The following is a 23,318-nucleotide window of genomic DNA, read 5'->3' on the forward strand; positions in this document are numbered from 1 at the left end:
ACTGGGAACTGAATGAGCTAAATGAAGAAAGAGCAGAAGTTTAGGAAGTGGCTGGGCCCCTTGAGAGACGAGAAGCAGCAGGAGACTCGCCAAAATATAAAAAAACCCACTGCCCAGCAGTGCTGTCACATCAGAGAGAGACAGAGCTACTGTAGTGGTACTCCACTAATCACAGAAATACCTTCCAAGGGAAAGTTGGGGGGAGGAGGCTCCCTTGCCTAAGAAAAACTCAGTCCTCCTTTCACTAGCTGAATTTTGCCCATATTCAGTTTCTCATTGATCCCCTTCTTTCAGGCATGCCCACTGAGGTTCTCTGCTGGATATTTGAAAACAAGTTGGAATCATCCCTTAATACCCTTCTGAAAATAATTTAAAAAAAAAAAAAGCTGGGGTCAGTCCAAAGAGAACTGGACCCAGAATTATACAGATCTTGTGACTGAAGCTTCTTGCAACCAAGAAAATAAAGATAGCCAAAAAACCCGAGTGGGGGCCCTGGAAATTCCATCTCTCAAAGGGTCACAGTAAGGACTATACTACTATGGTTCAAAGAGACCTACTGTCACTGAGTTTGGAAACAACCCCATTAAAAGACCAAGCCAGAACCATCCTTGCTGATATATAAATGTTTCTGATCTACTAACAAAAGAAATTCTAAATTCACAATCAACATAGCCATAAGATATTTAATCGACTCAGCATTGGGCCAACTTTCCAAGGGCAGATATCAAAACAGGTAGATCATGAAACTTTACAACTAATAGCCAAGCTACCAACAGATGGTACAAATACCTAAAAAAATCAGGCAGCAGTGGCAGCTGAGACAAAGAAATCTGTCATCCCAACAGAGTGGGATTCGCCCCCCAGAATTGGGTGGAAAGTAAAAGGCTGCTAGATGCTGAAATTATAAACTTAGATAGAAAGCAGCCTGAGGATCCATCTCAACAATTCACTTCAACAAAGCCAACCTTGACAAAATACTTAAGAAACTCCACTCCACAAGTGACCTGTGAGCACAAGCACTATTGAACAAGATCTTGATATCATCTTTCTTCTTGCTACCATGGATGATATCATATTCTCAATAAAGGTCCACAGTAGTTATCAGTGTAGCAGAAAGATAGTGTGCATGCAAAACTAAGCACCAACCCATGCTCTTGGTAGCCTCAGCTCGCTTCGAAGAGACAGATCTTCAGAGGATTTTTAGTAATGCGGCTGCCAAGCACATAACTGTATGCTACTCATTCACCATTTCAAGCAAGTAGGCATACACACACTTAACGAAGTTGCCCCTCCTTTTAGGCTTTCAGTTACAACAGATTTAAAGGAACATCCAGAGGTCCATTTGGAAACAGAACCTTCAGAAGATGAGGACCTGAAACACCCACCTTTGAAATTCACAAATTGAACTGCATAAAATATGCTCTTGAGCAAGAGGTATACTCTCCATGTGGTGGGCATATAACTTTTTTTTTTCCACATAGAAAAGTTCTCAGATCAATAAGTCTTTAAAAATTACTAAAATTTTAGTTGGAGGAATCCCTACATTTGCTTCATACAGCTAAGGACAACAAAGAACCCTGAGAAACTGACAATGCAGGCAGCATCAGACAGTGTGCTCTTGATAAGGCCAGCCAAACCAATGCTCTTTAAAGAGAGATTCTCTGGAACATAATCCATCTTTATCCTGGGCCTACAGAGACTTAGAAAAAATCAGAAATGTTTTGAATCTCAAGGCACTCAACAAATGCACAAAATATGGAAAGCTAAAGAGGGAGACTGATTCTGGCATCATCCCAGTCTATGAAGAGACTTTCTCTCATCATTAGATCATACAGAGGCAGACAGTGAAGTGTCTTCAGTTTGACTCAGGATCTGTGGAGACCAGAGATCCCAGGAAATGGTGTCTGCACCCTGAGTTTTCAAACTAACAACATCCTAGATAACCTTTCACCTTTGCAGAAAACCAGCATACCACTGTAGTGCCAGATTTTTCACCCTTTACTCAATCAAATGGTACTTACTTACACAAATAGTCCCTTTTGGTTTAGTAAATAGTATTCAGTGTCAGCAAAGGTTGCAAAACCTCTCCAGAGAAAGGACCTCCAGAAAGTGGCAACAGTGGATCTCTGTCCTTGGACTGGTCATCCCAATTCCCTATTATACCTTCTGTCCAATTCCACTACTGTCCAGAGTGGTATAGAAGATCAAACAGGACAGTATGATGTCGATTGCTCTCCACTGGATCATGAGTCAGAAGTTGTCAGAGCTGACGTATCTGACATCCCAGGCCATATTGCATTTGTCATCAAGGAGGAATAACCTACTCTCTCAACGTTCTTACAGAAGTTGAACACAAAGTCCATGATGCTTCTGAATAGGAAGAGCTAAAGAAAACAGGCTGTGCAGGAAAAGAGAACACTCCTATTGGCCAGGAATGAATCATCCTTGAAGGCTTACATTTTTATTTGGAACCTTTTTCAGTTGTTAGTGGAGAGAGAGGTTGCAGATATAAAACAATTCACATCCCATTAGCTCTTTCATCTCATAGTCACGGAAACTGGTGCATAGTTCTTAAAGTGCAGATTTCATTAGTATTCAGTCCTTTGTTCCCAGAGGGCCTCTTTGGCAGATCATATTCACATACCTGTTGAAAACATTAGACCTAAAATGAGATGTCTGATGGGATTTGAGTGGGATTTTCAAAAGTGCTTAGAGTTGGCTTAACTCTGCTCCCATTGAAGTGAATGGTACAATTCTCAAGTTCAAGAGGAACAGTTAGGCCAATGTGGTACACTTTTGAAGATCCCCACCCTTATTTTAGTGCTGCAGGCACTCAACGGTATTACCTTCTGTGACAAAGTTCCTGTTCTACTCTGGTGGGTCCTGCACTTATTGGCAGATTTTCTCACCTCAGTGATCTTCCCCACAGTCTGGGTCAACTCCTCCTGTGTCTGATCAGGAGTTGGGAGGTTTGGGGGAAACCCGGGCCCACCCTCTACTCCGGGTTCCAGCCCAGAGCCCTGTGGATTGCAGCTGTCTATAGTGCCTCCTGTAACAGCTGCATGACAGCTACAACTCCCTGAGCTACTTCCCCATGGCCTCCTCCAAACACCTTCTTTATCCTCACCACAGGACCTTCCTCCTGGTGTCTGATAACACTTGCACTCTTTAGTCCTCCAGCAGCTCACTCTCAGCTCCTTGTGCCTCTTGCTCCCAGCTCCTCACACACACTTCCTCTCCTCTGGCTCCCCACAGCCTGACTGGAGTGAGCTCCTTTTTAAACCCAGGTGCCTTGATTAGCCTGCCTTGATTGGCTGCAGGTGTTCTAATCTGCCTTAACTGGTTCTAGCAGGTTCCTGATTATTCTAGTGCAGCCCCTGCTCTGGTCAGTCAGGGAACAGAAAACTACTCATCCAGTAACCAGTATATTTGCCCTCTACCAGACTCCTGTACCCCACTGGTTTGGGTCTGTCACACTTCTTAACCATCAGTGACCTGTTATCTTGGCAGGACTGGGGTTGTATAGCATGCTCCAGCAAGCCACGATACTGCATATTCCACAGGGACAAAATAATACAGGGAAGAATTCATCCCAGAAAGTAGCTGTTTTTTTTAAAATACTGACTTCAAGTATGAAAAGAAAAAATCAGCTGTGCACACTGGATTTCAAGAGAAGATTCATGATACCTGTGAAAAGGATAGAACAGTTGATAAAATGCTTGCGTCTCATCCTGTTTCAATCCCAGACTCAGCAGCATAAAAGCCTATAAAGACACCATTTCCAAATGGCTTAAACTACATTAAAAATACATACGGAGGACTCACACCTCAGAAGATAAAGGAGGAGAGTCAAGATCAGAAGGCTTCCTGGGCTGAGAAGTTTGTGGCTACATATTACATTCGATGGTGGGTCTCAGATGCAGTTTTTGGCAGAGTGGTACTCTTTAGGCTCCACCTTAATGTGCTTTATCTTTTCACCATCTTCTATCCCTGCTTGTTTCATATAGCCATGCGGTGAAATCTGTATTAAAGTCCACCTTTTAAAGCAGTCACACCGAGGTGTATTCCTAAACATTTTCCAGTGGACAGTCACCTGTACTAAAATTACTATGAATTAAAAGAGACCAGGTGAATTGCTTTGGATTTCAGTACATGGAAGGCATGTGCTCCATTAACTGTATATGCACAGAAGACTGCATTTTGCATAGTTTTGTACATTGCCTTGTTTTAATACTGAAACGCCACAGATCAGCTATAATAAACACTTTATGTTCCCTTGGATGTGGTTACAGGCAGCCAGATCAACATTTCTTTCTTCTTTTACAGGGTTCCCTTCAGCTTTTCAAGTAAGATTCTCACCCACCAAAATTACAAAACCCTCCCCCTTGAGACCACATCTTGTCAGTCCTCTAAGCCAGTCATTCTCACCCAGTACCTGTGGTTACACAGAGGCCTTCCAGGGGTACATCAACTCATCTACATCAGGAGCTCTCAAACTTCATTACGCCCATGATCCCCTTCTGACAACAAAAAGTACTACATGACCCCAGGAGAGGGGGCGGGGGTGTGTGTGTGTGGTCAAAGCCTGAGTGCTGCCACCCTGGGCAGGGGGATTAAGGCCCAAGCACTGCCACCCTGGGTGGGGGGCCCGAAGCCCAAGCCCCACCGCCCCAGATAGCGGAACTGTAACCTGAGCCCCGCCACCCAGGCTTCGGCTTCAGCCCTGGGCGGTGAGGCTCAGGCTTCAGCCCCGGGCCCCAGCAAGTCTAACGCCAGCCCTGGCAACCCCATTAAAATGGGATTGTGACCCACTTTGAGGTCCCAACCCACAGTTTGAGAGCTGCTGATCTAGATCAGTGTTTCTGGGGGGCGCAAGTGCAGGGCCAGCATTAAGAGGTGGCAAGCAGGGAAATTGCCTGGGGCCCCGTGAAGCTAAGTTACATGTTTCAGCCCCAGGCAGTGAGGCTTGGGCTTCAGACTCCAGAAAGGGGTACAGTAACCGGGAAAGGTTGAGAACACTGCTTTCAGTATTGGTTTAACTGTATAGTTTTTCACTGCTTGTCACATCTTGTGTATAAATCAGTGGATATGCCCACCCCTATCCCCACCAAAAACAGTTGTGTTCTTCTCTAAGACAGGCATGTCTGCTGAACCAAACACCTTTACATATCTCTTTGTTAAATTAGAGTAGGGAACTAAAATTTGGTTCAGTCCTGTTTGTAGTTTACTAGTTGCAAAGTTTAAGAGTTGATGTTCTAGCATTATATCTAGTTACTTTTTATTACTGTGTGGTTATTTAGCTACTGAAGTTTTGGAAAAGTTCCTTTTAGAGGAAGTTGGTGAGTCAGGCTTCCGATACAGAGCTCTTTTCTGATCGAGGTATTAGCTATCTCTGAGCAACAAAAGGATTTAACCCACATATAGGGCTCAGTTGACCTGCTTTATCTCAGGAAAAAGAGATAAAGAGTTTGAATACTACAGTAATGGGAGCCAATATAAGTACACAGAGTTGTACAATGTAAGTACACAATTCTTTAAGGCTGTAAAATAAACTGGCAAGTCAGAATTATCCAAGTAATTCAGAAGTAAATATTTGAGTACTTGTGGTTCAAATTAGGGTTTAATTTTTTTAGAAAAGTTGTCAGGCTAAAAGTTAAATTCTTTGTGTCATGAATAAATACACCCTTACATTGTTTTGCACAAGTTGATTTACTATAAAAGGTGGTAAAGTTACTGTAACTTTTCTGTAGCGTCTACTCGAACAAGAATGCAAAAGCAAAAACTAAATGATGGAACTGATACATCAGCCACTGAAGAAAAGTGAACATCTTCTCAGGACCATGCGGTGCAGTGCATGCTTCTCTGCATTTGTCTTTCTTTTTCAGCCACCATGTTAATTACTTTTTTATGATCGATTGCTAGTTTAAAATGTTTGGCTTTTTTTTTTTTTTTTACTTCAGTGTTTTTCATTATATTATGCCGTATGATGTAGCATGTACACAATGTAAGCCACTGAGTTTATTAATTTATATATTTTTGAGGATTTGGAAGAGTTTTTCAGCTTCCTATTGCAACATTGTTCATTTAATGCCAATTCATTCCACTTATTTTGAACTCTTCTATCAAAAATAAAGTTAGATAGAATGATTTGAAATGCACTAATTCTTTTGTTCATTAGATTTCATTTTAATGTTGGAATTTTATGCACTATTTGCATATTTTGTGAATTAGAGGCCAGATACTGCAACGACTTCAGACTACAGAATTACCATGCTAAGGCCCATTAACTTTACTATACATGCAGTCATCACTGTTGCAGGATTAGGCCCGGCCATTGTAAGTACAACATGCAAACAAAGTGTAAAGAAAACTCACATAGCCATACTACTGAAACAAATAACAGATACCTCAGATTCTTAACATCTTCTAGTAATTTTTCCCCTCACAGTTTGAGTGGACAGTTACACTGCCGGTCATCTGTTAGCCTGTTTGAACCTGAGTATGAATTACTCAGAGAGTAAGTGTGTTCCAGGGACATTGTTTTTTTCCCCCAGATACAAAACACTCAAAGTGCACTTTCTGATATTTCTGGATCCTGAAAAATAAGAAAAATGCACATGAAATGGAATCATACTGTTACCAATCTGGAGTTTCTTGTAATGACCTCTACAACTACTGATTTGCTTGAAGTCAATGATTTAGTTTACTCAGTTTTGCCAAGAAATGGGAACAGAACCCTACTTTTAGTAACTTAAACCTATGTGCCTGAACTTGGCCTCCTAAGAATGAATAGCCTGACTTCCAAAGTACACCCAAATTCATATTTAGATCAAGTTTAACATGAAAATTTGGTCAAAGTCCTCCCTCTCTCCATAAAAGGGCACAACTTTTAAGGCTACTTGAATTATTGCTAAACAAATACATTTTTAAATTAGCTTCTTGGTTGTGGGTGTTTTGCTAGTATAAAGGTATAAACATTTTTTTACTTCTAGCAGTCTAAAATGCAGCTCTAGCAGAGCTTTCTGATGACTGCTGCCTTTAGAATTATCCATTCATTTTTATGAAGATTTAGTTTTGTGCAACTGCTTAAATTAAAGTAGATACAGTAGAAAACACAGAAACATGTTTTTTTAAAAAAAATCTTGTGTGGGTAACTTATTTAGAAATCTCTTAGTTGAAAATAGAAAACACTTTTGGCAGTGTCATCTGGTATTTTTAAAGATCAGTTTTTGTCAGTCAATCTAATTGTAGAGCAATTTTTAAAAACTGTACAACAGTATATTGATTTGGAAATATTTTGATGAACTTTGAAACAAAACAGTTACCTTAAGTTTTAAGTCTGAATATGGTTTCAGCTTCCTGAAGGATGTACAGAAGTGTTAGTATCTTAGGTTTCTTTGCTTATTATTTGCAGAGTTGACAGGTGAAATATACTACAAATAATGGGATAAACTGACTTTAAGCTCCATAGTTGCAGTTCAAATAGTGCCCAGATGTTAACTTTGCTGGCTAGAGAGCTGCAAGGAGTAGTATGCTGCAGAGTTCAGTACTTAGACAGGCTATCCTTTCTCTACTGTGACAATGTACTTTTTTTGTTCAGGTAGACTGAAGACTACATTTAAAAGTGTATGGTTGCATATTGTACAACTAATGGATTTCATTCCTTTCAAGATCAATAAAACAGCTTTAATAAGATTATTGGTGATCATTGTAACTTCCTTTTTTATTAGCTATAAAGTTAATAAGAAAGTATCATGTGGAAATAACATGCTTCTGTTTCATGCTTAGGCTGCAATCCTACAACTGGTGTGAGCAGAGCCCCATCAATTTCAGTGAAGCTCTGTACATGTGCAGGGATCTAGATCTAAATACACAATTGGGCCCTTAGCCATCTACAAAACTTCCATTAGTTCCCTCAGTCTGAGTTCATTTTAGATTTTTCTAACTATATTTTCTACCAGCATTATCATTATTTGTATTACAGTAGCACACAAGGCCCCAGTGAAGATCAGGACCCCCTTGTATTAAACACTGTACAAACATATACAGTTGCTGCTTTGAGGAACTTACAATCTAAATAGACAACGGGCAGGAGGGGACCACGAGGCACAGGGGTGAAATAGAATTGGCCAATGGCAGGGTTAGAGATGGGAAGAGAACTCAAGTCTCCAGCTACCCAGTCTAGGCCTACCCACTAGATTGTGCAACCTCAGATGGAACAATGCAGACTCCACCTGAAAATCACGTTACTCTCTCTGCTTCTTCCGTCGTCACCAACTAAAGAATCTGGATTTACAATTTAATTGGAAGTTCTACTGATCACATAGGAAGTAGAATGGAATAGTGCTCTGTTTACTTTACCACTCTGACCCTCTTAACTGATTTTTCCACCTTCCAACTAGTAACACACACAAACCACAAAGAAAGCAAGTAAGATGTATGTTACAGAAAGTTATTTCACAAATTTCTTACTGTTGTAGCCATCATTTTCTCTTCCTCTGTCTGTCAGCTGTTGCTCTGCTATGTCTAACGTAGGTCCCTGCCATTTAGAGCTTAAAAACTTATCTATCTTCTCAGTAAAGTTTTACTGGATACAAAGTTTGTTGCGATGTTAGCTTTGCAGTGCTGACCAGAATGTTTGTAAAATCAGTACATATGACTTTAAATTGCACCTGGGTGCTATAAGCAAAATTTGTCCCTTTTCTTCTTACTGCTTTAACACAAACCTTCACCTAACAACATAAATGTTTTCAGCAAAATATCTTATCTCCAGTTTACAGAAACGACCATATTAACTGTCAGAATACAATTTCCAAGCAGTACATTTGATATTTCTGGTGAGTTACAGTAAATGCTGCAATTGCCATTAGAGGATTTTGAAAGTTTGACATTTGAGATTAGTACTTTTATTACTGCTTCACACACAGCTCTTCAAAATGATCTAGTGTTTCTGAAATTTTATTCCAGAAAGGGAAATCCAGCTGCCTTAAGGATCCAAAGTTGGACAAACAATAGTACTAGAGACCTTTTCTCCCTGCAGTTTTAACCATGTCTGGGTCCCTTCCTTATGTCCTCTTATTTCCTGATATGATGTATTTTAAAAGTCAGAGTAACTTCTCTGTTACTGAAACAGAATATAAAAAAACCTGTATTCAGTTATTTATGCTCCTCTTCAACAGTGCAACTTCAGCTCTTTCATGTAGATGTATACATGAATAATTTTGTATTTCCAAACCACTGGTACTCTAGACAAGTCTAAGTAAACAGCATGTGCACCCGCTTGAGGATGTGAGAGTTACTGCAGTTATTTGCAGGCCAAGAAAGAAACCAATTATAAAAGTGCACGGAATGGTGGGAAACCTGTAGAAGGTTGTGGTGTTGTAAGAAACCAGCACACGATACAATTTGAATAGTTTAAAATGTAACAAGTTTAGTTTATACAGGTTTGAAAAAAACAAACCAACCTTCTTTACCAAGCAGAAGTGGTATGTCAAAACCACAGAAGGCATTTCGTCTAGTTGCAATCACTCTTTTTCACTACTGCATTAACTTCTTTGAAAGGCTTGAAATCTGTTTTCATATCAAATTCCCCCCATTTTTGTGCAGACATTGGCTTTATTGCTGCTTATGAGTCTAACAGTCATTTCTTTAAAGGCTTGTCTATACAAACACTTAGTCATTTCCCTCCCTCCTGCCCCCCTGGAAGCTGGGCTATAAATCTACCCCTCTCTAGCTTGCTGCTGGGCACTAAAGTTCTGTAGTACTCAGTGATCCTACCCCGCTTTGAAAGAGGAGTAGTTCAAAGGGCGCTATGGAACTTCTAGTGCATTAACAGCAGGGTCTGCAGCGATACCTAGTGTGCAGCAGGCTAGTGCACGGGTAGATTTTCACCCCAGCTTGCCACATGTAAATGAGCCCTTAGAAAAAGACTGTGGTCTTTAAACTATAATCTTTATCCTGTAGGTTACCTATTTCTCTCCCCTCATCCCCACAACATGCTAATAAAGAAGTAATAAACAGCTGTTTAAGAATGGTCGAAGCAATTCAATGTAGGCTTTAGATTGTAATAAGTAAATAGGTCAAAGGCAAAGATCCTAAATATAACCGTTTTATTAGTTGTCTATTAAGCCATATGAGTTTTTACAGAAATCTGAAGTTAGCTGGATATTGTATTATGATAGGGCTACATCCTTAGGGGTCAAGCAAAATTTGTCATGCTAATGGATAAAGGTTTTATTTTACAAAGTAATCCCAAGAAAACAATTATCTTCAGTTTATATAAAAAGCATTTATATACTACAGCAATTTACACAGTGAACAGGCTTTGTAATAAAGCTCCATCATTCCAAAGGTGGGTCCTAGAAAACACCATGAGGCTGAACCTACTAACATCAATCACTGTGATAGCCCCTTTATTGTAGTAGTTTACTTTTATTCCTTTTAAGTTCCATTTAATTCAAGAAATATTTATTTGCCTGTTTTCCCCAGTGATTAGTTGGAGGAGTCTCTTGTTTAGCTGTCCAAGGATATTTTAGGCCATCAGTCAAGTTTTTGAATGAATACCTCACCTGCCTAGGATTACAGTCCAAAATGTCTACAAATATTTTTTCATTGCTGTCTGAACTGGAGTCTCCGGAAACACATTTAATACTGGCTAACAATGGATCCCACTCCAAGGTCAAGAGGAGTAGTGGTGGCAGCATCCTCAAGCGTCAAAAACAAAAAAATATAAAACCGTTACCGCCCAGGCTGGATTTAATGTCCTCACATTGCTGTTCAAGCATGCACCTGTATAAACACACATGCATTTTGGTTTCCAAGCATCAGGTCAGTACACTTCTGAAGGCTGGACCCTTAAGTGCAAAGGAAAGTAACTTGTTTAATGAGTAATGTGAATGAAAGCTAAATAAATATATTTTTACTACATGTGCATATAGCAGTGTATAAAAATACTATTAAATTGTTCGGGTCAAGAATTAAATGCATAAAAATCCTCATTGAATGAACAAACCAAGATGTCTGCATTTTATCCTCAAAACAGACCTCACTGCAGAGAAGTTCTCTCAAAGAGTTAGTCCCCCAGGGTCACTACTACAAAAATAAAAAGCTGTCTGAAAGAAAACAGCCCAAGCTTTGGTGTGCACAGCATGACCTGAAATAATGCTCATGGCGAAGAGACTAAAGGGTGATAGACACTGCTCAGAATTGGTTTTCTTGTCAGACTCATCTACAAACGCATCCTTGTTTCCTTAGTCACTCCATGCAGACTATTTAGTAGAATGCAGATGCCTAAATTTTCATTTCACAGGAAATTGTGATTTTGAAGTTTCTTGCAAACTGAGCTTTATGAAAACCTGTTTTATCTCAGCTGAAAATGTTTCATTTACTGTTTCAAAATTTCCTATGAAACAGTGGCCCCAAAACCAAAAGTTGAAACATTTTGTTCCAAAAGTGTCAAACTAATGTTTTGGCCTCATCAAAATGCATTTTCAACAATTTCTAAATGAAACTGGTGTGTTTGTTTTTACAAAAGGGCATTTTCCATTCCATTAAAAAGTCCCATCAGAAAAACTTTTGACCAGCTCTACTAGTTAGACAATAGTGACACAGCAGATTAAAGAATATTTCTAGTTGTGGGTTGAATCTGGTCTATCTACCATCATTTCTAAGCACCTCACAAGTTAATAGATTTACCCTCACAAAACCCCTGTAAGGTAGGGAAGTGCTATTATCCCCTCCTAGCAGAGGCAGAACTGAGACATAGGCTCAGGGTACCTGTACCCAGCAGCTGGGAGATGTTATTTCCAGCTTGGGTTGCTGTACGTGCACTAGCTAGTGCCTAAAAATAACTGTGGCCACAGCAGCTCAGGCTAGCTATCCAAGCACGTACCCAGGGGCACGGGCAGGCTTATTCTCAGATGACTAGCCCAAGCCACTGCTCAGACCAGTGATACTAGAGATTTTGGAGCAGCTCACTTCTGTTTCCTAAGCACAGCACTAAAAACATCATTTTGCCACCATTAGCTAAAAATTGGGGAAGAATTAAAATAAAAGTAACTGTATTGGCTGTGCTATAGAACAGAACAGACCCTGAGAGAGCAGAGGGACAGACACCTACGGTGAGTAAGCATGCTAGGTATAGTGCAAATACGGAACAGAAATAGTATTAATGAGCCTGTGTATGGATGTCTGGGTTAATAAAGGTGTGTGTTATGAATGTTTTAGATATATAAAGTTGAAATTTAAGATTGCACTCAGCGACTGCCCATGGCTGATCACCGTATGCAGGGTGCAACACTTAATACTGTTCTAATTGTATGACATTGCAGTTGGGATATTTTTCAATCTGTATTAAGAAATTGTGTTAAGGGATTCATTTCCAGAGCTTTATGCTTAGATTACATTGTAGCCAGGGATCATCAGTGTGCTACTGTAATAAAAGATACTTTCTTTTGGAAAAGTACTGCCTATGTATCTACCAATTCTACTGGAAGGCTGTATCCGAGTCCTCCCAAGGGTAACTGGTCTAAGATATTCTGGGGAGTTTTTCTAAAAAGAAACTTCTAGTAAACCTGAGTAATTCCTCTAGGATGGGTCCCCTTTCACCCTGCAGAAACAGAGTAATAAGTTAGGAGGCTACCTGGAAGGGAACCTCTGCTAAACCCAGGAGGGGGCAACAGATAAGCTATTCTGGTGGTACCATAAGTCTGGTTTTGGGGTAACACCAGGATAGTCATGCTGCAGTTTTTAGGTGCTAACTGGAGCAGAGCTAGCAGATGTATGGAACCAGAACTAGGAATTACATCTCCCAGCTGCTATGTCGACGTGTCCAAGGGTACAAAGGATGTCTATGACAGAGCAAGGCTAGTGTGGTGTTCTAACCACTAGCCCATCAGTTTTTGAAGCCAGTTCACCTATTCTTTTAACAGAAATTAGATTAAGTAATTTACATGCAAATTAGTCTTCTGTATCATAACAGAAACCAAAACTGATAAATATTTTATAATCTCAACAGCCTGTGTCACAGTGCAAAAGTCTTTCCATGCAAGCATAGCATACTGAAACCTCCTCCACCTACTGCTTTAACAAGTGTTTGTTTGAATGGCACCTGGTTACCACTTGAAAAGACTGAGTTTAACTTTCATGATTTAATCATTGAATTGATTTATAACTTCCCCTATTCCTCCTCCCACACACATAATTCATGTCAAGCACCTGTCTTATCTGTAAACACTGGCAGAAAAGTCAACTGATAATTCCTTTTTGTTGAGTTTATTTTTCATGGCAGGTGAAGAGGTGCGTTTCTGAGCAGCAAAACTAACAGTGAAATAACTCATTACGTGACAAAACCAATTAGAAGTTACTGTTCCACTGGAAAGGTGAGGTAAAGTCCTTGGAAAAAAGAACCAATTGTTTTTCGTCTGAGAAAATGTCTTTAAGAGCCAAGAACTAAAAACTAGCACTTTAAAATAAGTCCTTCATACTTAAATAAATTCAGCATAGTCTTCTCTTGAGCCTTTGCTGCTCCTAATTCACAAAGTATCCATTCTGTGGCTTTTCCTTTATATTACTGGTTCTTTTAAGAGGGATTTTTATGATGTATTCCTTTAGCCTATATTTAGCAAAACAAGCTTCTATCTCAACACTTCTCTAGAGGGTGTGATAAATTAACCAGAAAGGAACCTTCTTTTAGTACATTTACTTTCATTGACCTTAAAGGTGCATAATGAAGCTTTAGCAACAGCCAGCTTCATGCTATCCAGTAAACTCAGATGAAGATGTTAAAGAGCTGTTTTTGAAAATATTTCATGAAAAAAAACCAAGGACTACAAATGGAAAATAGTGACCATTCCACTTAATTTTAACAGAAAACTTAATTATTCCATTAGGATTTTTTTTTAAACCTAAGTTGTTGGCAGATTGTTTATATCTATTGTTTATTCTATACTATACCCATCTTCACAAAGCTTGTGCATTACTTGGAAGCTTACTAAATCTGCCCATCGACAGTGACACTGACTTTAACGGATGTTGTCCTCTTTTCTTTCAGGCATTCTGAGTGCTGATACGTTTTTCAAAGGGGAAGTGTTCCCATGATGAAATAATCTTCCTTTGCAGCAAGCATTCTTCAGTTTTTAAATGCTCCTACTCTGCTTGCTTTGCTAATGAAGTTCTTCAAGAGGTCATGGTCCATTTCTGCAAAGCCTGTAGTTTGTGTAACTACAGTCAAGTGGTTTATACAAAACCTGAAGCAAAATTCTTCTAAGTCCTAGGAACAAAATAAGGTTATGAGTTATTCAATAAGATATTACAAATTTAAGTGAGCATTCACATCTTGGCTGTCTTTCATCCCAACAATATCCACATGAATGTTTACAAATGCTAGATAATACCTAGAACAAAATATTACAATAGCAAGGCCAGAAACTTGTCAAGGCAGCTGCCACTGTTTTGATTGGTTACGGAGCTGACATCCGGCTATCCTTCTTCCTAAAGCTCAACTCAAGGCCATGCTTCCTGAAAACCTCAGTTAACTATCAAAAGAGGAGGCTGCCCATATCAACCCTAATCCACTGAAAACAGCAAGATGATTGAAGCAAGAGTAGTACAGTAAAAGTATGTTGGAGAAGGGGTAGAGTGAAGGGGTGCCCGACCTAGGACACAAGATGGATGGGAAGGGAAGAGTTGGCGAAGGGAAGGAAGGCATTCCTACTCTTAGATTTCAAAGTAGAAAGACAAATATGAAAATATTTGCAAATGATGTCATGTGTAAACTTGGGGTTCTTCTTAGAGTAGCTGCAGTGATGTATCCTACTTAGGTGTGAGTGTGCCAAGGCCACTGGAACTGGAGAATTTTGCCTAGCAGGAGCTGTACAGGGGCACCATTTGCGCCTTGCAGCCATAGTCCCTCACCTGGTTATGTGTGGTGGCACCCATGGCTGGAGTTGGAGCTGTGTGTGCTCTTAACCTCACATTCTGTCACTAATTTAGTGTTTTTTTCTAGTTATATGTAATTAGTCATACCATTAGTTTAATGTTAGTTGTATGTAGTTAAGTATTTCCCTGTGATGCCCTCACCAGGGTTTACACACTGCCTGTTGTGTGGGGGAGCGATTCCTAATAATGATCCCCACATACAGTCTTTGCTGTGCTTGGGTGAGGCCCATGTCAAGGAGCAGTGTTCGGTCTGTAAATTGTTCATGAAACGGACTCAGGTGGATAGGGAACTGTGAACATGTGCTATTTTAAGCAAACAGGCCATGCGGCCTGCTTCAGCACTGGGGGCCTTGTCAGATCAGAGGTTGTTGCCCTTGGTTCCAAGAGTGCTACTGCCTCTTGCTCTGAAGTGCGGGGGGGTGGGGGGGGGAGAGAGGAGGAGGGAGGAAGGAGCCATTCCAGGTCTTGTGGACTCTCCTGCCTCCCCCAGGAAGAGCGTGGATTGGCATGGAGTTAGTGCTGGCGCATGGGATGGTGTGGGTGCCTCTAACTGCTCCCTGGCACTGAGCAGGGGCATTAGATACCTGTATTGTCAACTCTAGTTCTGGCCCCAAGGTATCTATTGAGTTCGGTACTGATGAGGGAGATACCAGCACGGACTGTTTTCATGTTGGCATCGTACCAAGTGGCTACCGTCCTCCTCTGACTTTCCATCCTGACCTCTCCTTTGGTCCAGGACTTGGCGAGGACTGCATTGTTTATAGCTCCGTTGGCTGGATGGGCCACTGAACCCTCGGGGCTGTTGGCACTGCAGCCTGAAATTTCCCCTTCCACAGTCTGTGGAAACAGGGCCAGTACCGGGCTTAGTGCCAGAGTCCTGGGCACCAGGAAACTCCTCAGCACCATTGCAGCTGGCACTGCAGATGTTACCAGGGTGACTTTCACCATCCTCCACCTCGGTACCATCAGCTGCTTTGGTACTGCTGTAGACTTCAGGGTCCACACCACTTCTGGCACTGGCATACTTGGTGCCCGGAATATAGTATGTGAGCAGGCAAAGGGTAGCACACTCCAGGGTGCTCTGCCAAGAGGCAATCAGCTTGTGGCAGTTCTGCATTGACAGGAGTAGAACTCCAATAGCCGATCACTTGCCTGGGGTCCAGAATCATCTTGCAGACCATCTCAGCAGGAAGTTTTCCCTCAACAAGTGGTCTTTGAAGCCCAGTGTTCTGCGAGTCATCTTTGCAGGGTGGTGCTTCCCATCGAGCGACCTGTTTGTTACAAGGGTCAACAGGAAATGCTAGCTGTTCTGCTCTCAAGGGGGCCTCAGTCCAGGCTTTGTGACCAATGCCTTCCACCTCAGCTGGCAGTCGGCTCTTCTATGAGCTTTTCCTCCAACTCCGACCATTCCATAGGCCATCTTCAAGCTGAAAGCAGAAGTGTCCAAGCTCATCCTCATTGCCTCGGCATGGCCAAAGCAGTGCTGATTTTCCGACCTCCTCACACTGTCGATTCAGCCTCCCATATCCTTTCCTGTCCATTCTGACCTGCTCATGCAGAATCACAGTCAGACTGCATCCCACGCTCAGCTCTCTACATCTCATGGCGTGGCTTCTCTGTGGTTGAATAAGGAAGAGAAATGCTCAGTGGTTGGTTGACAGGGTCCTACTCAGTAGTAGAAAACCCTTTACTAGGATAGCCTATTTGGCAAAGTGGCAGTGTTTCTCAATATAGTCATCTTGGAGTATTTGCTGCATCTTCAGTGGTCGGGCCTTTTGCTTAGTTCATTGAGGGAGCATCTATCGGCACTCTCAGTCTTTCATCCATCCATTCATGTGTCTAAAGTGGTTTCCCCATTTAACCGAACCCAGGTGGTATATTTACTTGTATTTTTTCCTAAGCTGCATTCATCGCCAGAGAAGGAACAGTGTCTTCACACACTGGACATTAGACAATTCTGGCCTTCTATCTGCATAGGACTAAACCCCTTCTGGCTTCACCTCATCTGTTTATGTCACATGCAGACGGTATGAAGGGACAGGCAGTCTCCTCCCAGAGGATTTCTAAGTGGATAACTTCCTGCATCGAGACTGCATATGAATGGCTTTGGCTACGCACCCACTCCGGGAGTAAGAACATTCTAGAAGAGCACAAGCTATGTCAATAGCGTTTTTAAGTGACATCTCGCTGTTGGATATTTGCAGGACTGATGCATGGTTGTCGATACATATGTTAACAAACCATGACGGCATTACCGTGGCATCCAGAGCAGAATCAAACTTTGGGAAGGCAGTCCTTTGGTCCTTGTTTAGCTAGACTCTGAGCCCAATGCCGTGGGAGTACTGCTTGTGAGTCACCTAAAGGGAATACGTGGCTGCATCTATTTGAAGAAGAAGCCGTTACTTACTGTAACTGTGGTTCTTCAAGATTTGATGCAGCTGTTATTCCACGACTCACCCTCTGTCTCCTCTGCATCAGAGTCTACTCTCTGGCTGTTCAGAGTGAAGGAACTGAGGAGGGTCGGATGGTGCTGCCTCATGTAGCCAGGGGAGGGGCTCTGGCCATGAGGCACTAATGCTGCCCTCCTATGGGTACTGCTTGGCAAAATTCTCCAGCTCTGGTGCACAGGGTGCGCACATGCCTAAGTGGAATACACATCTGCATCACATCTCAAAAAATCACAATTAAAGTAAGTAACTGTTTCTCTTCACTCCACTGTTGTTCATGGGGTTGCTTTTAGAATATGTGAAAGACTGCAAAAATGTTTATGAATTTGGAGTTTCTGAATTTTAGTAGAAATGATTGATACTGAAAATGTGTCATTCATTATTCTCCTGTTTAAAAAGTTTCAGTCATCCAACCAGATAGCATACCCTGTGACTGACTAGTCTGCAGTGGGTTTGTGCAATCTAAGTGACCAACTCAAAAACAACAGGATGAAATTTGTTCATATGAACTATATGATGAATCCTTATGCATGACCAGAAATCAGGATCACGTCACAAACGTGAACAGGAGACAGCTAACATAATTTGATCAGCTCCGTATTTCAACTTGAAGGTAGACACAATATAAAAATGCAAAAGGTGCAACCATATGCAATTACTCTAAAAATTATTTGTACAATCAATAAATAAATAAATGCATCATATAACAATAGAGCCTTCAATTTTCCTAATGTATGCCTGGAAAAAGGCTAATGATTCCTTCCCTCCTTTACCCACATTAACTTCAAAAGTGGCCATCTGCAAAATTTGTCAAAAATACAATTTATTTTCTAGCCATTGTGGGACCCCAAATTAACTGCCTCCACTACCCTGAATATTTAACTTAATGAAAGGACACGTTAGCCTCACAAGGATGTAGATATACATGTTGACATCTGAATGTGTGTTTTGAAACATGTGCAGCAGCTGGATTAGACATGGTAAAAATAACTGTCTTGTTCTAGACTTACTAGTACAAGTGTTAGATCAATAGTGAGATTTTCTGAAAATTCTCAGCATAGCGACACCCAATGTGGATGACTGTCATATGTTCTGTAGACCATGCAACCAGTCTTGCCCAGTCAACCTTCTAGCAGCATTCCCTTTCTTTATGCACTGAGACCTGTCCCTTTTGCAGCCTGTTCCTGTGTAAACAACTTCTGCAGAAGGAAAAGGAATTAGCCTGTCCTTTGCAGCAAGCACATTACAGACAGAGTTAGCTGCAAGGCAATATTTTGACATCATGATTCACAATCTGAAACCTCTTTGAAGCTTGCTGCAAAAAGAAATGTACTAATCCTAGTCAGTTTCCCTCTGTGTGAAGTATACAAGTATTGCATACTGGGCAGGAGGGAAGAGGGGAACTTCGGAAGATGCTAGTTCATTTTCCCTTTGTAGTCCCTTCCATGGGTTAAATGCTTCTAGTCTGCTGCCTCTGCAGAGATGCAATTAAAGCCAAAAAAGGAGACCAACAGCTATAAAAATGGGCTTAAAAAGAAAAAGGGAATAAAATGAAAAAAATGCCCAGAGGGAAAAGGCATGGAACCACAAAAAAGTACGTGTGTGGTGGGGGACACAACAACAAAAAAGGAAATGCCAAAAATACAGAAGAAAGTGGCACGGGTAGGGGGTAAAAGTGCATGGGAAATGTAATGACATCTTAAATTTAATTCCAGATTCCAGGAATCCTAGGAGTATTACAATCTTTGTCTAAAAGAAAATTAAGGGAGGTTGCTTCCCTGCTATACTGAACAAAATTCTCTTCACTGGCCAGTCGGGGAACGATGTTTAATAATTTTGCTGGTAAGGAAATCGTAACTTTTAATTTGTAGTATGAATAACAGCTAATTAATCTTCAATCCAGCCCACAGTACATTAGAAATGTGCTATAAAAATAGCAATTGCATAGAACTACTCCTACAAACAGACAATACGTCAGCAAGCATTTCCACAGAATTTTCGAATGTGTCCTATTTGTGACTATTACTTCTGGATGAATTTATCTTTGGTAAAGTCAATTGAGTCAATTTATTTTTCATATTAGGGCTGAGAACTGCAGCATATTCACATCTTTTACTTGTGTTGATTACGTAAAGTGAAAATAAGTTAGAAACTGAACATCGGTACCTTTTCCAACTGCTACATCCATCTCTAGCCTCTGTTCGTCAGAGGATGGAGATGGATGGCGGGAGAGAGATCACTTGATCATTGCCTGTTAGGTTCACTCCCTCTGGGGCACCTGGCATTGGCCACTGTCGGTAGACAGATACTGGGCTAGATGGACCTTTGGTCTGACCCGGTACGGCCATTCTTATGTTCTTATGTTACATATAGACTTATTTTATGAACTGATGATTTCTAGAGAGAAATTTCATGTTTTACATTTCTGCACCTTGTAGTCTTACAAAGCGTTTGCAGCTAAGGTGCTGACACACTATCCTATACTTTCACTATTTCTGCAGTTTTAACAGTGCTTACCTCCTTCAGTTTATAATCAATGGCTGTGCTAAAGGACAATACAAAATTTCTGAAAGAATATTACAGTTGCTAATTAAAACTGTGAATCATAGAAAGTAGAGCTGGAAAACATGCATGAGGTCATCCAGTCCATCCCCATCACCACCTGTTTCCTACAATATATTCACAGGCGCTTTGTCCAGGCTAGTTTTACGTGTTGCATGATACATAATTTCACTTGTAATAGTTCCAAGTGAAACAGGTTGATCAAAGCCTTTTCTGGTGTTGACAACTAGAATTAAAGGTGTAGAATATTTTTAAGGTGAGGAAATCTATTTTGAAGTTTCTATAACAAACTTCAAATGAAAACCTATCCTATTAAAAGTTGCTGCGCTTCCCCACACCACAGTATCTTTCACTTCAGTGTCCACAACACTAAAAATCTGACCTTTCTTTTCTGTCCCTAACGTTACAATTATTAATGCCCGGTCATCTTCTGCTTTTATTACTTAGTGAGGTTGGTGGAGATGCTATTATCTCCCCACATTGCTCTGCCTCTAGCCAAAATTATCTTTTTGTCAATCCGACCATGTCACCCCCACCCGCATCTTCCAATCCCTCCATATTAAATGTACACTTCTTGTCTCCTCATCTTCAAGCTCCGCACAAATGCATCCCAATTTATAGCTCATTTTTTATCCTGTCATACTTATATCATCAATGATGACAGTTTCAACTCTCCCTTCTTCTACTTCCATTTTTGCCCCTTCTCCCTCACTGCCCTCTATGCATGGAACAGACTACCAATCCAGCCTCGCCAGTCATTCTTCTCATTTAAATCCCTCCCTTCAGGCTTCTTTAGAAAGGCAAAACGAAACAAAAGAAATAATAAACATTTTAAAAGTTCTCAGTTCAGTGCCATCCTTTGGGTCTCCTAGTGTGACTTGATTTCTTAATAAGGGGGAAGCTGTACATTATAAAAACCTGCCAAGCTGACAGATTTAACTGGTTTTGCAAGTAATTAATCAACCAAGATATTAGCTCTACTGAATATTTTTGGTGTTCAGTCAGCACACCCATTTACTCACATATGTGGTTCCCTACCAACCAGATGGGTTAAATTCACCACTGGATTAAGCAGACTGCTATTATACTGGAATCAATGGATTGGCAATGTTTTGGCCCGTAACAAATTTAGTCTCAATGCACATATTTAACTTGTGTTAGTATCTGTGGGAGTTTGATGTACTCATGAAGGGACCTTCCTTAACTAGGTTGAAATGATATATTAAGTCTAAAATTAATATTCAAATATCTTGTAAATACCAAACTACAGATATTTTGCAGACCAAATAGTACTGAAAAATTAAGAAAAGGCAAACTTCTTTTACAAAATAAAATGTTAGCATATCTGCAAATAAATTTTTTTTTTTAAAGTAGAGCCCATTACACTATTGGTGCTTTCCAGACATTCTAGAATGACGTTCCCTGCTCACAATCCAAGAATAGACAGATGAGAAGACACAGAATAGGGGAAAAGGAACAGCGGGCAATTGGTTTACATGTAAACATGATTCACTGTAAGCGGCATAGGAAAAGTCAATCTTTGAGAGAGGAACAAATGCGTACAGAGAAGGGCCTTACAAGATAGCCCAAGGAGCTCATATCCTGTGTAGGGGACCATGTGGAAGGCAGAGAGAGGATTGTGCAAAAAAGCTGACAAATGGTCAGTGAAGGTACATTGGAAGAACATGGTCAGAAGGTGATGCAAAACTCAAAGGTGAATAAGTGGCATTGGCAGAGTTATGTACTATGGTGATGAGAAGCTTAAATGTCATGTCAGAGCAGATGAGACAGTGAAAGAATTCAAAGAGGAGACTGACACAATCGAGTCAGCAGGGAAGGAAGATGACATTAGCAGCCTGATTTTGTAGGGACTGAAAGGGGAAATGTCCATGCTTAGGGAAGCCAGAGAAGTTGATTACAATATTCATGTGTGATGGTTCATTAATTGCAAAAAATAGTTACCATAAATAGTTCAATGTCCTGAAAAACAGTTCTCTCACTAAGGAACTTCTAGTACAAATAAAAGTTTTCCATACCTCAGCTTCATATTTGACTGCAGCTGAAAGAAGAGCAATTGCATTCTCCTCACAAATGCTTTGTTTGATAGTTTGCTGGCAAAGCTTTTTCAATCTATTTTCTCTATAGAATGTTGCCAAATCTAGCAGCCCTGTTGAGAATTAGGTAGAAAATTCACAGATATTTGGTTGTTTTTATGCGAGCCATCTAAACTTGTATTTCAGAGTTATCCGTTTGTTTCTCTATGATTCCATGATCCACTTATACACAAAACCTCCAAAAAGGCTTTATGCGGATTGAAGAGTTCACACTTATTAAGACACAAGTTCTCCACCTTTTTTGCAGTTTGCATCACATTTTAACAGAGATTATTTAGTGAACCATCTCCCCTCTCTTCAGTGATGATCTGGGCCAGCTCCCTTCCCATTTGTGGTCAAATAATGTCTGTGGCAACTACATCAAATGGAAAGATAATACTAGGAAGGTATCAGGGTCTTTTTAAAACTGTTTTAAATATGAGAAATGGTCCTTTTTGAATACAGTGTACATTTGCTGTTCATTTCATCCTTCCCTCCCATTCATTTTGTCCCTTTCTTCCACTGCATCTTTGCCATCCTCCTTCTCCTGCACAATTCTCTGCTGCATGGACCACCTCATCCATGTACATGCGATGGAGCATAAAAGGTTTAAACAATAGTAAAATAACAATGAGCATGATCAACTCCATCTTTCTAGAACCCGTTAAAACAAACTTTAAGTTCTTTCCTAACAGTAACTTGACATTACTTGAATTTATGCCAATTACCTATTGCATCCTCAGGAGGGAGACTGATGTTGTCTGTGTACAGATATTCCAGGAAGGCTCGGTAAACTTGATAAGAGAATTCACTCATTTCTATAACATCATCATCATTGTTATTTAATACGGAACGAAAATGCTCACACCTAATGAACAAAAATAAGACACACATGGTGAATAGTTAAGTTTGGTAAATTAACACAAGTAAGGTGTCTATATCAATCATAAAGATGGAGAATAAAATATATAGTGATATGATAACATCAGATTTTTTTTGATGAGGTAAGGAGGAGTCCATTAAACTCATTGTAATTCTTTTACGTGATTTATATATTAAATATTATACTGATTCTATTCCCTGCCTCCTTTTGCAAATACATTTCAGAATTAAGACAATTCTTATTCTTGAAGATATGTTTTTCCATAACTTCTGTACCCTCTAGCTACATCATATTATCAGTACTGTAGATTACATTTATTCTGATGTCATCATCTAGCCCTTGCTTCTAAATTTAATTTAAACCCCTCATTCTCCACGTTTAAAATATTAAAACCAG

The 23,318-nt window shown here is 40.4% G+C and overlaps 2 protein-coding genes across 11 annotated transcripts in view; one reads left to right on the plus strand and one right to left on the minus strand.

Moving 5' to 3' along the window:
- RB1 (RB transcriptional corepressor 1) overlaps window positions 1-7,695 on the plus strand; it is a 196,507-nt gene extending 188,812 nt beyond the window's left edge. For all 4 annotated transcript variants that reach the window (XM_045013833.1, XM_045013842.1, XM_045013850.1 and 1 more), the window contains one exon: window positions 5,751-7,695. In XM_045013833.1, coding sequence (XP_044869768.1) covers window positions 5,751-5,824 — 74 coding nt within the window. In that variant the 3' untranslated portion in view covers window positions 5,825-7,695. The remainder of the gene's footprint in view (window positions 1-5,750) is intronic.
- Window positions 7,696-10,092: 2,397 nt separating this feature from the next.
- The window catches only part of RCBTB2 (RCC1 and BTB domain containing protein 2), an 86,762-nt gene continuing 73,536 nt past the window's right edge, over window positions 10,093-23,318 (minus strand). For 5 of the 7 annotated variants that reach the window (XM_045013895.1, XM_045013873.1, XM_045013905.1 and 2 more), the window contains 3 exons: window positions 22,768-22,907; window positions 21,983-22,113; window positions 10,093-14,269 (listed from right to left, as the gene is read on the minus strand). In XM_045013895.1, the coding sequence (XP_044869830.1) occupies window positions 14,129-14,269; window positions 21,983-22,113; window positions 22,768-22,907 (412 nt within the window). In that variant the 3' untranslated portion in view covers window positions 10,093-14,128. Of the gene's footprint in view, window positions 14,270-21,982; window positions 22,114-22,767; window positions 22,908-23,318 lie in introns of those variants that run through there. The other 2 variants (XR_006578895.1, XM_045013913.1) reach the window with 2 other exon arrangements.

The sequence above is a fragment of the Mauremys mutica genome, chromosome 1 (genome assembly GCF_020497125.1).
Source record: "Mauremys mutica isolate MM-2020 ecotype Southern chromosome 1, ASM2049712v1, whole genome shotgun sequence".
Lineage (NCBI taxonomy): Eukaryota > Metazoa > Chordata > Testudines > Geoemydidae > Mauremys > Mauremys mutica.